Raw genomic sequence first — 19705 nt, 5'->3', positions numbered from 1 at the left:
CAGTATGTTAATAAAAGGCATGCTAATAAGAAACTAGTTACTAATGAGAATTGGTCCCTAATGTACTAAAGTGTTAAATTAAATACTTTGGAACTAATACTAAATAAATAATTAAACTGAATCACCCCATGCAGGTGGCATATTGCCACATAAATATGAAGTAACTGTGCTTGGTGTAATTCTGTACCTGCTTGTGTACTTTTACAGGTGAACACTAAAATTTAGGGTTTAATGTGACCAGAAATGAAGAGTTGTTCATGGTTTCTATATTGATGCACTTTCAAGCGTATGCATGGCCACTTGTTTGTGTGTGAGTGTGTGTGTGTGTGGGTGTGTCTCTTTTTAGCTTTTAAAAATAATGTCTGGCATTTACAGTGCTCTCTCCCTCTCGGCATGTCTCTCTCCCTCTATCTGCCTTGATAAATGTGCCTTTATTTAGCCCCTCTTTACCCTTCCCAAATTAAATTGAGACCCTGATTGATTTTCCCATCTCTCTCTCTGCTCACAGTCCTTGGCACTAATGAAGGTGCCTGGTTGAGTTTGTATCCTCTGTGTGTGTGTGTGTGTGTGTGTGTGTGTGTGTGAGCGTGTCCTTATGCTGTAACAGGCTCCATTGTCAGTTCTGTACAGACTTGGGTCCATTTTTGGAATGATGTCATCAGTTTGATACCAGTCTTGGTCTCTGATTGGCTGAGGGTGATTTGGAGAGATTTGAGGAGAGAAATGAAAAAGTAACAAAACGGAGTAAGCTAAGATCTTCACTTAGTGTTTTTATGAAAGCTTTTTTTTTTCATCCAAAAACTGTTTTCAAACAACACCCTTTATTGTAGCATTAGGTCAGTTCCAAGGGTACGTCTTTTGCATTTTACATTTGAATGAGGGTACAGGAACAATTCACCTGTGTGAGAGTAAGTATATTTGTGTACAATCACTAATATTTGCATTCCTGCAGAGCAGAGATACGTAGTCTTGTGTATACTTGTGTATGTTTCCTTGCTGTGTTTGTAAATGGCTGCCAGTAACTAGGATATGACTGGCAGAATAATCCTTCAGCATTTCAGAAAAATAAAGTTGAAACTTGTTTGCGATGTGATCCGTGTGTGTTTTAACACCATATATCTGCTTGTAGGTAAATATTCAGTCTGACACTTGGCATAGGGCAACCATGAAACGTTGAGATAAATGTTTTCCTTTCAGAAAAATATTGCAGCAACTGAACTTGCTGGCAAAATGCATACAAGCAGTTGTTATACTGTAAAACCACATTAGATTTTCTTAAATGGATTTCTAAATTTCATGTCAGTTTGTGTTTGGTGGCAGTCTTTTGAAATACTTCTCTTATGCTCACTAAGCCTGTATTTATTTGATCAAAATTACAGTAAAACAATATGGCAAAAATATAATTTTATGGATATATAAAATATTTAAAATATGGATGATTTTTTCCTATTTTAATATGTTTTAAAATGTGAAAAATATGTAATTTTTTTTTATCAACAAATTATTATTCCTCTAATGGCAAAGCATAATTTTCAGCATGATCCTTCAGAAATATTTCTAATATGCTGATTGGGTGGTTCAGAAACATTTCTACTTTATTTTTATTGAGCTTGTTGAAAAGAGTTGTATCTTTTAATATTTTTGTGGATATTTTTTAGGCTTCTGATATTTTGATGAATAGAAAGCTCAAAAGATTATTTTTGTGTCTGTGCGTGATTATTTTATATATAAATATATATATATATATATATATTTTTTTGTCCCTCTGTCTGTGTGCCTGATTCACACTGAAAATCACACTGCCTGATTTTCTTTCTCTCCAGTTTGCGGTCACCGTCTTTTTTTTTTCTTTCTTCAACAAATGCACGCTCTGTACTTTGTGTGTGGCGTCTTGAACTTTATGCCTCATTCTGTTGTCATGGCAACACAAGGAAGCTCATCGGGCTGCTATGGTAACCGAATACAGCATATTTAGGTAAGCGTGCAGCTTAACTGGGATGAAGTGGATAAAAAGCCAGATCGTGGCATCCATATGTGCTCCTTTTATTTAACCCTTTGTGCTGCAGGCCTCGTTTGCCTGTGATGAAGAGCATATTAGTGCGATTGCTTGTGTGTGTGTGTGTGTGTGTGTGTGTGTGTCTGTTCCTGATGTGGTTTGTGAGCATTTCTGATATTCTATATAAAGCCTGTGGTTTTTAGCAGGTGCATGCATATGCAAGCTGCCAAACAAGCACAGACAGAGGTGTGAATGAGTGTGATGCATGTGGCTTTGGCAGCTGCCCCAGACCTGTTTATAGGTTATGCAGTATTAATAAGATCTATTCATTAGAGAGCACTCGTCAGGCTGCGACTGTAATGCTGCTTCAAACTTTATCATCTAAGAGAGAGTAAAGGAGACTCATCATTCACTTGATGAGGCTGATATAGAAAAAAAAATAATTAGTCACACTGATGAAGAAGGAATGTGAGAAAGGAGTGGAGATAAAGAATGAAAGCGCTGAAGACGGAACAAGAACAATATGGAGATAGAAAGGATCGGGTAAGAATATAATGAGTAGAGAGTAGGAGTGGGTGATATACAGATAGACACGATTAACTGGTACTTATAGAGTGTGCGAGTACTTTTGTTGCTTTATTGGCCTTGAACGGTTAAATACACATGCTTGTGTGTCAAAATAGCCTCCTTTGCAAGTATCCTCATAAAAAACAATAATTTAGATCTTAAGTAAAATCAAATAGCTGAGTAATAAATAGTAGCCTATATTTGATATGGGCAGCTCTTAAAGTGAACGCAGTCTAAAATTCCTGCTGTCGGTCATTCATGTTAATCAAGCAATAAAATATAGATCTCTCACTGCTCGTTGTCTTGAGGCTTTTTAAGACTTGTAATAGTTTTTGTAATAGTTTGTAATAGTTTTTTATTTGTGACATTGACTGGTGACGAATTATGACAATTTTACGGTATTAAAATGTTTGATATAAAGCCCTTAATAAAAGTAAAAATAACCAAACTGAGAAGTGCTTTTAAGAATATATTTGAGCATTTGTAAGTTCAGTCTATTAATACGTAATGTACAAAATGTTGAATCAGTAATTTAAAACCCTTTGGGGTTGTACAAACCATAATATTTAGTAAGCTGTGTTCGCCTAACTCTGTCAAGTATTATTGTCTTTTAATAGCAAATTAAATGACAGAAAAACATGACTGAAAAAAAATGTAGCATTTTCAGTATTCATCAAAACTTTATGATTGTTGAATATTAAAACTTACAAATGGATCAAATCTCAACACTGCAGTTCTCACAGAGATGCCTTTTATTAACTGCAGAGCTCAAAATGAGCTCAACTGATTCCCCTCGCTGTTGCCCTGAAAACAACTTGACTTTTTCATCTTTTCATCTTTCATTTTAATTGTGATTTTCCTCTAAAGGACTATTTGATTGAAGGGCAAGCTGTAGAATTAGCCTAAATCACATTTTTTTCTTTTATTCATTCATTTTAGAGGCTTATTTCTTTTATTAAACAGCAAGGCGCTAATTTTCAGTCGTTACCTTTAATTCATCAGAAAAAGCAATTTTCTGCCAAGTCACATGTACTGCTGTGTGGGTTTAGTAATATGATAACTTTTTTTTTTTTTTTAATATTCTCTTGCTGTATTCTCATCAATCAGTCCCTCCAGAAAAACGTGATTATGCGATCGCCTGATTTAATGCATAATCAGCCAAAGGCCGCATATTTATGCGGGGTCGCATTTTTTCAAATACGCCGCTCTTTTGCCGCATAAATTGCCGATTTCAGAAAGCAAAATATGTGGGCCTAGCATGATTTCATAATCCCTGTATTTTCGTTGCAAAAAACTCACATATATATTAGCAGAAAGTTGAAAAATGTTGCGTTTACTTCACACAAGTAAAGCGCCATTTTCCCCCTATTGCCATGGGAACCTTATGAAGTGACGTAATTACGTGACGTGAACATCATCTGCAAACCCCGCGGTGAAACCAGGGTGAAACTTGAAGCGCGCAAATCATTCTTATTTGCCAACAAAAATAAGTACAAAAGAACGCGCAAAGCGGTTTCCCGATTTGTTACATGACAATGGAGCCAAATTATATCGCGAGAACTTGCAAAAACTGCGGTTTGATGAAATAGAAAAAATAGGTGATTCCCCCAACACCCCCTTCTCACTAGGCTACTAACACTGTTGTAGTTTCATTCAGAAGTTGATGCAACTTTACAGTTGTAAGATTGCACTTTTTTGTTACAGAACAGTACCAAAAACTTACAGTTGTAATTTATATTAGTAGTGTTAAATAATTAACGTTGCAGTAAGAGATTGCAACTTAAATATTCTGTGATTTAGTATGCTCGCTTATCATAGGAAGTAATAAGAAATTACTCTTTACATTTAAGGTAGTAGCCTAGTGAGAAAAAGGTTTTGGGGGAATCACCTTTTTTCCCTGTCATCAAACCGCAGTTTTTCAAGTTCACACAATTTCATCGCATAAAATTGCTAAAATATTCCGCATATTCCATCGCATTTTTTAAGAAAACGTGCCGCAAAATCAAGGATTTTTGCCCGCAACAATCACAAAAAAATCCACGTTTTTCTGGAGGGACTTGATCAATGCTGCATTTATTTGATAAAAAATATTGTAACGACATTAATATTCTATTTTAATATTTTTAAATAAGTATTTATTTTTTATTTTTTACAGCAGCCATTACTTCAGTCTGGCATGCCTCAGAAATCATTCTAATTATGTTGATTAGGTGCTCAAGAAACGTTTATTAATCATGAAAATGGCTCCTTTGTTGAAACTTCTTTGAATTTCAATGTTCAGAAGAACAGCATTTATTTGAAATAGTCTTTTGAAACATTATAAATAGCCTATGTCTCTTTTTTTAATCAATTTAGTTTAATGAATAAAAGTGTTAATCTCCCGACCCCAAACTTTTGAACGGCATGCAGTTCATCAGCCTAACTGTAGACTGTCAACAGATGTCAAACGACTCGCAAACAAATATATTATAACCAGAAATGCGACTTGGGAGCCCAATTGTTTTAATCTGTAATGGAATACAGATGCACTCTCTGTAGTTGAGAAGCTCATTATGTGTTACTGGCATACAGGCTAACAGACTCACATTTATGTAGCACTGTCAGTGAGCTGAATGAGAATGTACCCATGTGTGCATTCGTGGGTGTATTTGTGTCTTTGTGTCGTTTTGATAAATGTGGCATCCCAGCAGCAAACATTTCTTTGTACTTGTCATTTCAGAACTTCACAAGTCTGTGTGCGTGTTTGGCACCTATACAGGCCCATTGTTTAATGGCCTTTGAGTCTGAGTTGAGCTGGCATTCATGACTGAAGAGGATGGGGTCAACAGTCTCCATCCATCTCTCTCTCTCTCACACACACACACACACACACACACACACACACACACTCTATCAGTGTCAGGCCATGGCAGGAGCTCTGCAAGTCTTTTTCATAATATTCTCTTCACAGGCATTTGTGGCACTTGTGAATGTTAGAGTGGGTTGAACATTTGGTGTGTGTGTGTGTGTGTGTGTTCACTGACACACTTTGGGAGACCTGTGTGTGTGGTTTTATACCGGTGAGAGGTAATGACCACATGCCACTTCCAGTTCAAAGTGCTAGTGCGTGCAAGTGATTCAATGCTATTGCTGTCAGTTGAAAGCAGCTCTCTGAACTATTTTCATGAGGAAAAGAGAGGTGTTTTCATCTATCTATTGATCTCTGTCTGTTGGTCTATCGTTCGTTCATTCGTTCTATCTATCGTTTGTTCATTCGTTCTATCGTTCGTTCTATCTCTTTTGTTCTGTCATCTATCTATCATTCTATCATCTATCTATCTTTCGTTGTATCCATCTGTCTATCTGCTGATCATTCTACCGTTCGTTCTACCGATAGTTATATTCTTTGTTCTATCTTTTAGGACCGCATGATTACGACAAAAATCATAATTGTAGTTTATTCACTTGAAATTGATTTTATTAATTATGATTATCACAGTTTACACTGAATGATGTTTATACCATTGTTTGATGCAACTGCATGCCATATTTTTATATATTAACGATTAATTGTGGATTTGAACGATTACGTAATTTTGGCATCCATAATTGTAATCGCGATTAGAAACTTGATTAATTGTGCAGCCCTCCTATCTGTTGTTCTATCTTTCATTATATCTATCGATCTCTTGCACCATTTGCTTATGTCCAGATACAGCATACTTGTTTGTTTGTACTAATTTTTATTTAGCTATATTTTCACATAGACATTCATTTCTGGGTACAGTTTCATTCATCTCTTGGTATTTGTAATCACCTGAGCCATAAACGGTTTATTTTTGGGCCAGTCAATTCTTAAGGGCTTCATGATAGGCTATATTTTTAATACATGTTGCTAGTAAAACCTGTATGAATTTAGGGCACGTCTACCTTTAAATGGCCATCATTGGAGAAAAATGCTTTTGTGCCCATAATGACGTAGTTTCAGCATCTCCTGTCAGCGGCCAGCGGGACCACGCTAGGCAGTCAAACTCTGATGACCCTTTGAAGAAAAGGCTGTTTAAAGCGGTTTGGAGTGGGATGCATAGATGACATAATGAAGTGAGGGATGGTAATTCTGAGACAGAGCGTGACTCTAAAAAAGAAGGGAAGGGAATAAAGAGGGAGAAAGCACATGCTGTTATTTCTCCGTCATTCGAAACAGATGGAGCTCTGGGACGCCACTCCTCTCAGAGCAGGGTGAGACTGTTTCCTTTCCTCTCATATTCTCTCCATAGTTCTGATGTCATCGCAGACACCCCCACGATCAGATCTCACTCAGACTTACTCCTCATTGAGCTTGTCAGGTGTGAAGTGAGAGGTCAGTGTGTTTTCCTGTGCTGAAGGCTCAGCCACTGCTGACGGTGTGTGATGGTGTGGTTGTCAGCTACTGCTGAGGGCGAGGTTGCACCCTTCCGTTCACCCATTTATTCTCAGTATTAAAAAATACTTTTTTGGAAAGTAATGGGTGAGTTAAGTTTGCAGCATTTTTGCACTATAAATGTGACAGCTGGAGAAAATCTTTCACCTGGATGACCTCAACTTTATTTAAATAAGCAAGAGATGCACTGACAAAGATAAAATGTCACCTTCCACGTTTTGCGTAATTTCGTTATTTACAAAGTAAAAATGACTAGTCTATAACCCAGTCCTTCCTTTATTTTTCTCAAGGTTGTGATGTTTTCCGTAAATTTCCACATTTTTTCTTTTTCAACCTGAAGCATGACTCATATGAACTGAATAAAACCAAAGCAAAATAGCTACATTTTTGAATACATTTTAAAATAGGTTTATCACATGCATGGGTAGGTTTCAACAGCACAGCACAAGCTTATGGCGTAATATATTTGTAGTAAGACAATCGTTTAATAAATCTGTTGTCAACAATAGAGATTATTATTATTATTATTATTATTATTATTATTATTATTTTATTTTATTAAATATTTTTTATCTTACAGTACAATAGGAGTGTTGTGGTAGTAACACGTATTTATTGATGTGTTCCTTTTTCATTAATTTAAATAATACTAAAATAAATATTATATTGAAAAATAATAGTAGTAGAAGTAATAATAAATAAAGACAATATTTTTATTTCATTATTATTAAGATTATTTAAAAAGAAATATATATATATATATATATTTATATATATATATATATATTAGGGGTGTAACGGTTCACAAAATTCACGGTTCGGTTCGATATGAGTCACTGGTGTCTCGGTTCGGTTCGGTACGGTTCGGTACGTTTTAGATACAGCAAAAAGAAAAAATTGGCAGATACATTTCCTTGATTTAAAAAAAAAATATATTTATTAAAACTAACAAAGTTTTTTTTTTTTACATTGAACAATGATGGAGCTATTCTTTACCCATCTTCTATGGTGTTTTCTTAGTAGCATACTGTATAAAACAAAAACATTTCCTTATAAAAAAAAAATGAAAATTTTATATTATTGTTGTAGTAGTTATGAACAAATACAAAGATGTAACTTTTTATATGGAACTCTATAACTCTTTATATTGAGTGTGTTTTTACTAAATTGGTTCTCTATAGGGCTTTTGTTTTTGGCACAAAGCAGGAATTACGGTCTGGCTGAAATGAGCTCGTGAAGGAATATTGTAACGGGGCTCAATTACATTAAGCATATTCTTAAAACCTGCGTTTTCCACTACAGAGCGCGCTCGCTCACTCAGTACGCGCGGCGCTGGACCCTGGGCTCAGCGTTGCCCTTCAGATACAACGCGATTTGGGCTGCACTATGCCAAGAGCAAAGTAGGTGGAGTTTTCAAAACTGCCCGTGCATACGTTCTATTTATAACAGTTGTTCTATCTAATAACGTGCAGGCCTGTTAATTGTATCGTACTGCTCAGGAAATTCCGATACAGTACAGTACTAGTCCATTTTGATTTCCGTGCTTGCTCGGATGCCCCGATCGATTGGTAAAGTGCACCCAAACACCAGACCTGTTGGTTATTGGAGGATCTTATATTTCTGATCTGTTAAACGCATTGGCCATTTTGCAACGAGCCTTCAGCGCGTACTGAGTGAGCGAGCGACTGACTGAGTAGCCTATATAACATATAAAGTTGGTGTTTTTTTTTTCTTCGGGGGTGTCAGGGGCGTTGCCTGTTACGTCGTTTGGGTTATTGAGCTACCTTGTTGAACGCATATCATTATATTTCACAATTTTTTATTTATTTTGCAAATATAATTAATTAGTCCAACGAACCGTTCGGTACATAATGCGTACCGCGTACCGAACCGAAAGCCGCGTACCGAACGGTTCAATACGAATACGCGTATCGTTACACCCCTAATATATATATATATATATATATATATATATATATAGAGAGAGAGAGAGAGAGAGAGAGAGAGAGAGAGAGAGAGAGAGAGAGAGAGAGAGAGAGAGAGAGAGAGAGAGAGAGAGAGAGAGAGAGAGAGAGAGAGAGAGAGAGAGAGAGAGCTTTCAGAGAGAGAGGTCATGCATAACATGAGCTCCTAGTCTTTCTAGAGTTTCTTGCTTCTAATATGAGGTAAACCAAAGATAAAAACACAAAATTAACTAAAATGGGACGGTGAGCACAAGTTCACTATAAAAAAATACTTTAATATTTATTTTTTTACAAGAAATTAGGAGAAAATCTCTTGAAAACAAGGAAAATTCGTGGAACCTAAACAAAAGGACACTGGAGTGGACCCTACAACAAGGCTTCAGAAGGGAACGAACACAAAAACTGCTGGAGAAGAACCACCTACAAACTTCACGGATTTAACAAAAAGGATTATTCCATCTTATTCCATCTTAAAAAGGATTTAACCACAAAAAAAAATTTTTTTTTTTAATAACCTTTCCATCTACAAACAACAAGGACCAAAAATTGCAAAAGGACAAACAAAACCAACGGACCCCCAACTTTCCATTTGATGGAGGTAAGACAACAAGAGCTGTATTCCAACTAAAATAACTTTAAAAGCAATCTGTCAAGATAAATTCAAGATAAATTCAACTAAAAAGGGAAACTTTTTATAAACTCTTTTATAAACTTTGCAAACAAACTTGACCAACTGTCTCCTGGCATACTACAGCTATAGAACGGTATAGCAATTTAAAATAACAAAAGAGGGCCATTGTCATTCACACCTTCTGATTGGATTAACGGAGCCATTACAATCAATATCAAAGACCTGTAAACGGCATTACCATGGCAACACCAGCAATGGGGACTGGAGCTCACACCTTTTCCTACCCCCCAGACATCAAGTCTGAGAAGAGCAGACAACAACACAAGCTCAAAACTCAGAAGGAAAACCCAGAAACACTGTTTAAAGATACTTTAAACAGTAGGGGCAAAACCATCACCACAAACCTGCTCTTCTACACAGAACAACCGACTGCATGGCACACCGCCTCCTGCACACTGTTCCAGTATCACACCAAACATGGAATCTGTAAAGGCAGACAACTGTGCATTTATGAAGACGCAGAAAAAGACCCAGAGAACAGACACCTGACAATAAACTTTTATCAAAATGGAACGGTAATGATACAGGGAAACAGTGCTGCCCTCACAAACTTTGAACAGACCTTCCACTGCTTAAAAGATATGGTGGAAAGAGATGAAGCAAACCCCTGCAAGCAAACCCATACAGACACACCAGAAGACACTGACCAAAATGAGCCTTCAACCCACGACAACACAGAGAACAGGACCCCTCCAGAAACCACAGAGAACATCAGTCTTCCCCAAAGCACAGGACTACACAACACAGTTGTCCAGCTACAGCACAGCTTAGCACTGCTAGAAGTGGAAATAGTGGAACTGAGTGAGCAAGTCCACATCCTGTCCACTAAAGACACTGAACAACTTAGAGAACAGCTGGACCAGATGAGAAACCAGCTGAAAATGTCCATCCAAGAACTTAAAAGGGAAATGGACACTCTGTATCAGGACAGGCAAACACTCAAAAAAGACCTCAAAGAACTTCAACAGATCATGGGGAAGGAACTTTCAGAAATGAAAGACTACATGGGGAGGGAGCTTGCATGCTTCAAAAAAGAGCTTCAACAAAGGGACAAACAGATGGAGAACCTAACAACACAGATGAGGTGTCTCACTACCCCTGTGAATGCCCCCAAAGTCCCCCCCCCCCCCCCACACCAACACCTACACATCCAAAGTCCAGCAGCACATCTCCGGCACCCACCAAACCATCACAGCCCAGCAACAGCCAAAAGGAAGCAGGAACACCTGCAGCCTCCAAAAAACCAGAGATCCTTCAGAAAAACATGACAGCTACAACCCCAGCTGAGAAACAGCCAGTGAAAACAGAGGCTGACATTGCCATCCTCATGGACTCCAATGGGAAGTTCCTACAAGGAGAAAGACTTTTTCCAGGCCTTAAAACAACAAAACTCTGGTGCCCAAAAACAGGGGATGCCCTCAGAATACTTTCTGACTCCACCTTTGGCACACCCTCACATATCATCATACACACAGGCACCAACGACTTGAGAAGGGAACAGGAGAGAGTTGGGCAGCTGATCTGCAGAGTAGCAGAGAAGGCTACAGAAATCTACCCCAACACAAAGATCACCATCTCTACCCTCCTACCCCGCAGAGACATCCACCCAGACACCATCCAGAGAGTCAACGCTGACATCTCCAAAGGATGTGCTCGCCTGCCCAATGTACACCTGGCTCATCACCCCTCCATCACAATCAGGGACCTGTATGACCATGTACACATAAAGAAGGACAAAGTCAATGTGTTTGCAAAAACACTGAAAGACACAGCGTGGGGCAGACAAAACACCTTCACACCCCTGAAAACAACACAGCTGCGAACCTACAGAACACAAAACCAGACACCCAGCATAAACCTACAAACTCATCACAGAGAACGACCACCACTGGCTGCACAATACCAGGGACCCCCACAACATGCTAAAATCCACATCAGGATACCCCATGCACCAGCACTACACCACCACAGATCTACACCAGCCCATCAGCAGAAACCCCAGTTTGCACCAGATCACCACCCAAGACACCCACAACCACAAAAACATCACCCCAGGCAGAGAAGCAACATGAGGAACAACCCAACATCAGCAGCAGCAACCAGCCTTCCACCCGCTCATGCAGCCTCAGGTGACAACACACCAAACCCAGCACCACTCCCACACTCCAGGAGCTACGCTCAGGCCCTGAAAGGACAAGCAAATACACTGGAGATGAGTGAGATCAGACAGCTGCTGACCTACATCAGTACCCAGCTGACAGCATGAAAGGCCACACAGCATGCAAACACCTGCCTAACAATGAAAAAAAAAAAAAAAAAAAAAAAAAAAAAAAAAAAAAAAAAAAACTTTTCTTTTCCAAAACACTATATTACATTAGAAAAGGATTACCTCTATTTTTGAAAACAAGAACTCTATACCGTGAACTCTTAAAATGACTCTGTCAATATCAACGTGGAATATTCAAGGATTGAATTCAGCAGCCTTTGGGCTAAAGAGCTCAAACACTGAATTCCAGAAGAGCATCAAAGATATGGATATTATAATTCTACAGGAGACATGGAGCAGGGCAGACACCGTCACCCACTGCCCACCCAACTACAGAGAAATCATCCTACCATCACAAAAACTCAACACAGTCCGACAGGGAAGAGACTCAGGAGGACAAATAATCTGGTACAAATCAAAACTCCACAAACACATCAACACAGTGAAGCAGTGCAAATACTACACCTGGCTTAAAATCCACAAGGAACTGCTCCCATCCAGAAAAGATATATACCTGTGTGCCATATACATCCCACCATCAGAGTCCCCCTACTACAGAGAAGACACGTTCTCCATATTAGAGGAAGAGACAAGCCACTTCCAGGCCCAGGGAAATGTGCTCATCTGTGGAGACCTGAACGCAAGAACAGGACTACAGCCGGACTTCACTGACACACAAGGGAGCAAATACATCAACAACAAACTGACTGTTATAAATAACACATTCTCCCATATCCACAGAAATAACCATGATCATATAGTGAATAAGAATGGGAAAGACCTCCTGCAGCTCTGTCGAAGCCTGGGTCTGTATATCATCAACGGTAGGTTACGAGGAGACACTTTAGGAAGAGTCACATTTTGCTCACCTCTTGGGAATAGCACAGTTGACTATATGATAACAGATATAGATCCTTCATCTCTCAGATCATTCACTGTTAGAGAACTAACCCCTCTGTCCGATCACAGTCAAATCACTGTGTATCTCAAAAAGACTGAAAATAACATTAACACAAAGCCCAGTAAACTGTACAATATCAGAAAACCATACAGATGGGCCGAAAACAGCGCTGAAGAATATCAGAAAGCACTCAGCAGCCAAAAAATACAAGCACTGATAGATAACTTTCTAAATAACATCTATGCTCACACCAATGAAGGTGTCAATCTTGCGGTCAAAGATTTAAATTACATATTTGAAAAATCAGCAAAACAATCCAAATTGAAAACAAAATCTGGAAAAAATCTAATACCCAAAAATGACAAAAATTGGTTTGATCAGGACTGCCAAACTATTCGCAAACAAATGAGAACACTTTCAAATCAGAAACACAGAGATCCAAATAATACAGAGATCCGCCTTCTTTACTGTGCAACACTAAAACAATACAAACATACACTCAGAACCAAAAAAGCACAATACACCCAAAACCAACTCACAATAATTGAGAAGTCAGTCAACACAAACCAATTTTGGAATAACTGGAACAATCTGAAAAAAACTGATCATGAAGAATTGGCAATCCAAAATGGAGAAATATGGGAAAGTCATTTCCAAACACTGTTTAATAAAGTACAAACAGACACAAACTGTAAACAAAACCAAACAATCAACCAATTGGAAAAACTAGAATTAGCAATCAAAGATAACCAAAACCCATTAGATTTCCCAATAACTGATAAAGAACTTAAAGAAAAAATCAAAAACCTCCAACCCAGAAAAGCATCTGGACCTGATGGGATATTAAATGAAATGATAAAACACACAAGCAGTCAATTTCAATTGGCCATTCTAAAACTATTCAATGTGATTCTAAGTGTAGGTCACTTCCCTGACATCTGGAATCAAGGCTTGATCACACCAATCTTTAAAAACGGAGATAAATTTGATCCTAACAACTACAGAGGCATCTGTGTGAGCAGCAACCTGGGAAAGTTATTCTGTAGCATAATAAACGCTCGACTATTAGACTTCATCACCACACACAAGGTACTGAGTAGAAGTCAAATTGGATTTTTACCAAATTACCGCACATCTGACCACATCTATACATTACATACTCTAATTGAAAAACATGTCAACCAAGAAAAAGGTAAAATATATGCATGCTTTATTGACTTTAAAAAAGCTTTTGACTCAATTTGGCACCAAGGACTGTTTTACAAACTTATTGAAAGCGGCATAGGAGGTAAAACCTATGACCTTATCAAATCAATGTACACTGAAAGTAAATGTGGCGTAAAAATCGGCACCCAACGTACGAGGTATCTTTCCCAAGAGCGTGGTGTGAGACAGGGCTGCTGCTTAAGCCCAACATTATTTAACATTTACATCAATGAACTGGCAAGCAGTCTGGAGCGATCCGCAGCCCCTGGCCTCACACTACACAACTCACAGATCAAATGCCTGCTGTATGCAGACGATCTGGTTCTGCTGTCTCCCACTCAACAAGGTCTACAGCAGAACCTGGACCTGCTAGAACAATACTGCCAGACCTGGGCCCTGACAGTCAACCTGAAGAAAACCAAAATCATGATCTTCCAGAAAAGATCCAGATCCCAGGGAACACAACACACATTTACACTAGGCACTAACCCGATAACACACACATCACACTACAACTACCTGGGTCTGAAAATCACATCCACAGGAAACTTTAATCATGCTGTGAATGAACTGAGAGATAAAGCACGCAGGGCCTTCTATGCCATAAAACGGCAATGTCCTATAGAAATCCCTATTAGAATTTGGCTGAAAATATTAGAATCAGTAGTTGAGCCCATTGCACTCTATGGCAGTGAGGTGTGGGGTCCACTGACCAATCCAAATCAAGATTTCACCAAATGGGAAAAACATCCAATTGAGACCCTGCATGCAGAACTGTGTAAAAATATATTACACGTGCACCGGCACACAACAAATAACGCATGCAGGGCAGAATTAGGCAAATATCCTCTAATCGTAAAGATACAAAAAAGGGCAATTAAATTCTGGAAACATCTGAAACTCAGTGACCCCCAATCATATCATTATAAAGCCCTTCAATACCAAGAGATGAGCAAAGAAAGCAGTCCCCTCCCTCAGCTGATCCAGAGCTTCAGTACTGATGCTTCACTAACATCTACTGATGCTCTGAATCACATCAGAATCAACCAGATTACTGCACAAATCAAACACAATTACATCACCCACTGGCAAACCCAAACAGAACAACAGAGTAAAATGCGATGCTATTTGGCTCTAAAGAGAGAGTACAGTATGGCAGAGTATCTGTACACAGTGTCAGATCAGAAACTGAGAAGCACACTGACCAGATACAGACTCAGCGGACACAAGCTGAAGATAGAGACGGGCAGACACAGAAAAACATGGCTGCCAGCGGAGCAGAGACTGTGTTCACACTGTGATCTGAATCAGATGGAAACAGAACTGCACTTCCTAACAGAATGCCCCAAATACACGGACATACGGACAGGGTTCTATGATCAAATACAGCAGATCCATCAGACATTTAAAACTCTTCCGAACCAGGAGAAACTGCCGTATCTGTTAGGAGAACACAAGAACTGCTGTGTATTTGCTGCTCAGTATGTGTCTGCCTGTCATGATGTTAGAGAAAACACTCAACCTGCCCTGACCTGATGTTTCCAGCACATGTAGATTATGTTACGCCATATTACTGTGTTGTATTACTTAGATGTATATTTTGCCTCTGTAAATCTAATACCATATTCTATTTTATTTTATTTCTAACTTATACATTCACATACACTAATTCACTTTGCACTACATGGTTAATACTTTTTATATATTTTATTATTACTATTATTCTTTTTCTTTCTGTAAATACATATGTGCACTATTTGTAAGCAGCCCAGCTGCCACTGCTTTGGCAATACAAATGTACAGTTTTTGTCATGCCAATAAAGCTCACCTAAATTGAAAATTGAATTGAGAGAGAGAGAGAGAGAGAGAGAGAGAGAGAGAGAGAGAGAGAGAGAGAGAGAGAGAAATAACTGGCTGTGTTGTATTTTCCTTTCTTTTCTCATGCCTGTTCTATAGACAGATTTTAAATATTGCTCAAATTGCATTTTTTTTTTCACATGCAAATACCATGGTCCCTCTTTTTCCATATAATCGAATTCAATGAAAAACTTGTAATGATGTAATGACGTAAAATTGGACCATGATGCTTGCACTGTAACTATTTGAAATGTTCCTCATCTATTTTTCAGATTGTGTTATGGTGCTTCTGAATCCATTTTGTAGTTTTAACCACCCAGATTTCATTCGTTGTAATTGCATGGGAAACAATAACCAGTCATTATAATTTTTTTCCCCCTTTTGTTTTCCACAAAAGAAAGTGATAGAGGTTTTGGAACAACATGAGTATATGACGACAGACTATTCACTTAACCCTATATTGCTTTTATTTGCCTTCTCTTCATACTCTTTCATGTTGTGTCATTGTGTGTTTCATAGTTTTCCACATTCAGATGAGTCACTGACACCTACAGTCTCTTTTGCGAGCTCTCGAACTCTCTTGTTCATTCTCCTTTGCTCTCCCTTTTTCTGGGCAGCTGCGTTAATCCCATTTACTGTTTTATGTTCGTCCTTTGTCCGTCTCCGCCTCAGTCTCTTTCTCTTCCTTTTGTCCAGCTGCTTTCTGTTTGCAGCCTCCTTGGCTGGTCAGTTTTTCATCATTTCTTTCTTTCTTTCTTTCCTTCCTTTTGTCATGCTTCTGCTCTTTCTGTCCCTCCTCTCAACTTCTGTCTCTCGCTCCCAGGGATAAATAAAGCTTATTCTTATGTGACTTTGTATATTTGTCCTGTAACCACAGATAATATTTGAGTAATTACATTGACTAACCACAGGTGGTCTGGTTATAATGGCCTAAAGACGGATGTGGGGTCCTAATGTAACTTTCTATCGCACCTGCTAATAGCAGGTGATCTGAAAGATAATTTTTTTTTTGTTTTTTCACTAGTGTCTCATCATCATCATCGTGGGCTTGGATCTATAATTATAATACATTTTTAATTTTGATTTTAAGTTTCATTTTTAAATTTTAAGTTAAATCAGTTAATTGTTTCTATCTTTGGATAGTTTTTATTATTTTTAGTTATTGCATTTGGCACTTGCCAGGTGTTGAATTTGTACCCTTAATGGGTAAAAAAATAATAAAGGTTTGGTTGAATTCTACACATTGTAGAATAGTATTAACTATGCTTCATTTTGAATATAAGCCTTTCTGATTCACTGGATTTGGCATTGCATTGCCCTGGTCTTTATGAAATACCACAATGGCACTTCATTTCAAATCAAAATGTGCAGTTAATCTTTTCTTTAGTCTTTCATGCTGCTCAAGACATTGCTTTAATGACGTTCTCTCTTTCATCTCATTACAGAGTCTTCAAGAAGTCCAGCCCCAACTGCAAGGTGAGATTCCCCCAGAGTGTGTTATGTGGTAGAAGGGCTCTTCAGAGCTCTCAGTGGACCTCTTCCTTCCCTTTCCTGTCTCTCCCTTGCTTCTCCTCCCTCATTTTCTATCCGTCTCTCTTGGTGTTTCTTTTCCTGTCCGCTTCTTTAAGCTCCTTTTAATTGCCTTGAGTGTGTCTCTCTTGCTTTACTTGGTTGTTTGTTTGCTTCTGTCTTTTCGTTCTTCCTTTAACTGTTTCTTTATTAGCAGCAGTGTGTTGGTTATTACAGTATTATTTCCTCTATAATCTCTCTGTAGGCTAACGTTTGTGCTATTTCCACCCGGCTGCTGCCTTCCTACCTTATCTCAACCCTCTCATCTCATCTCATCTCTCTTTCGTTCTCTATAATGGAAAGCGTTTTGCATGTGGAGGATGTATTTTTCGAGATCACGCCGGCTAGAAGGGTTGTCTTCAGGAAGGGAGTAGATCATCTAGGGGTCAGCGTGGCATGCCTTAGGCTGTTTAAGTTCCTTGATAGAGGCACTGCATTGCTTTTTGAGTTCGAGTCTAGATTCTTTTGTGTAGCACGTTCAAACTTGTGCTTGTCTGTGATTTGACTCATTCCAGCTCACAGTATACTTGGGGAAGAGGGACTTTGTGGATCATCTAGATCACGTGGACCCTGTAGGTAAGTCAGCTGGGAGTTCCCGCTCGAAACATCTTGGGAGTTTTTGGTTGAATTAGATGCCTTAGTAACATCAGTTAGCTATGGCTGAAGAGTTGTGTCTTTGTGGAGGCAGTTGATGTTTATGAACATAATGCATTGTGATTATATCTGCTTAACAATTATATGTTATTAAAAACTGATGTTACTATGAGATATGTGGTTCCTCTTTATAATCCACCCTTTCAAGGGAACGTCTCTCACTCCATGTTGCATGGCAGCCAGTCACAGGAGACATCAGTCGGGGAGATATAGACTTTCCCTCATTACATTTGTGCGGGGAGATTAGCTCTGTCAGGAGTATTACATATTGTAATGGTAATCTTGTACAAGATAATTGTTAGAATGCAGTGTTAGTGAACTACTGTAAAATGTTATTTTTATCATTTTTTTGATAAATATGAAGTTCAAAACAGCATTTATTTGAAATAGAAACCTTCTGTAACATTATAAATGTCTTTACTGTCAATTTATTAAGAAACTTTTAAATAGTACCTAAATATTTTTTGTTTTTACTTTGTGTTAGAAGTCTCAAAAGTTCAGTTTTACTGTCTTTCCAATTAATTAATTGATTTACTGATTAATGTAAATCACAGATAATGTACTTGTGTGAGAATATATGTGAAGAATAAATGTAAGCCTTCAAATGAAGTTGTTTTAAAGACATTGTTGTAGATTAGTAAATAAACTTGACAAAAATTGGCTGTGGCGGTCGATACATTGTTTGTTTTATTGGCAGATCATTGAGCACAAGCCTATCGCTGGCATACAGCCCACTGAAACCCATTTTGAAATTACACTACACTAAATTGAACTACAACTGCTTACCTATCCACACATGCATATGGATGTGTTTTGCCCATTGCTTCACATCATAGTTTTGAACATATATTGTTTTAGTTAAAGTAAAAAAATTGTTCAAATATGGTGCAGACTGTGGACTCTGGATATAAACAAATAAAATGTTTAGTGAAGGAAAATTATTTTTTTTGTAGTATTATTTATTTTAATAAGATACTACATTAAAGTGTTAATTTGACAACTCCAGGATTATTTATACTGGTTCTTTTAGTCAATCTTTCGCTGTTCTTATTCACTCACTCTGTATTTTGTCTGACTTTAGATGGGGTGCTCTTGATTGATCCAGAATACCTCAAAGACAGAAAAGGTAACACATACTGTAGTTTATTTTTACCTGTTATGTCCGTTTCTTTTTTTTTTTTAAACGATAAATAATTTGAACCAAAACAGTATATAATAAATTCTTCTCCTCTGCCCTGTGCTCTGTGCCCTTTCACCAGTGTTCGTGACCCTGACGTGTGCCTTCCGTTATGGCCGTGAAGATCTGGACGTGCTGGGCCTGTCTTTCCGAAAGGATCTCTTCATTTCCAGCTTCCAAGCATTTCCCACTCTGCCCGAGGAGCGCAAACCGCTCAGTCGCCTACAGGAGAGACTGCTCAAGAAGCTGGGCCAGAACGCGTACCCCTTTAACTTCACGGTGACTCTTATTACCTTCGCTTTTCCTTTCACTTACACATTTAAGTGCTTGTAATGTTCAGCTGTACATATGCGTCTCTACAGACCCAATCAAATTTACTAAAAACTTTCTTATGTGATGCTGTTAGATTTTTATATTCAGTGACCAGGTTGTGACCAAGTTAGTTTGCTAAAGTAATT

At 38.2% G+C, this 19705-nt stretch overlaps 1 protein-coding gene across 3 annotated transcripts in view; it reads left to right on the top strand.

Moving 5' to 3' along the window:
- Window positions 1-19705, top strand: part of arrb2b (arrestin, beta 2b) — a 45700-nt gene that overhangs the window by 16558 nt on the left and 9437 nt on the right. Inside the window, exons 1-5 of one of the 3 annotated variants that reach the window (XM_026267093.1) lie at window positions 2208-2539; window positions 17293-17323; window positions 17932-17992; window positions 19152-19196; window positions 19330-19526. In XM_026267093.1, coding sequence (XP_026122878.1) covers window positions 2520-2539; window positions 17293-17323; window positions 17932-17992; window positions 19152-19196; window positions 19330-19526 — 354 coding nt within the window. In that variant the 5' untranslated portion in view covers window positions 2208-2519. Of the gene's footprint in view, window positions 1-2207; window positions 2540-17292; window positions 17324-17423; window positions 17802-17931; window positions 17993-19151; window positions 19197-19329; window positions 19527-19705 lie in introns of those variants that run through there. The other 2 variants (XM_026267092.1, XM_026267094.1) reach the window with 2 other exon arrangements.

Source organism: Carassius auratus, chromosome 7 (genome assembly GCF_003368295.1).
Source record: "Carassius auratus strain Wakin chromosome 7, ASM336829v1, whole genome shotgun sequence".
Classification (NCBI taxonomy): domain Eukaryota; kingdom Metazoa; phylum Chordata; class Actinopteri; order Cypriniformes; family Cyprinidae; genus Carassius; species Carassius auratus.
This window is presented reverse-complemented; position numbering and strand designations above follow the sequence as displayed.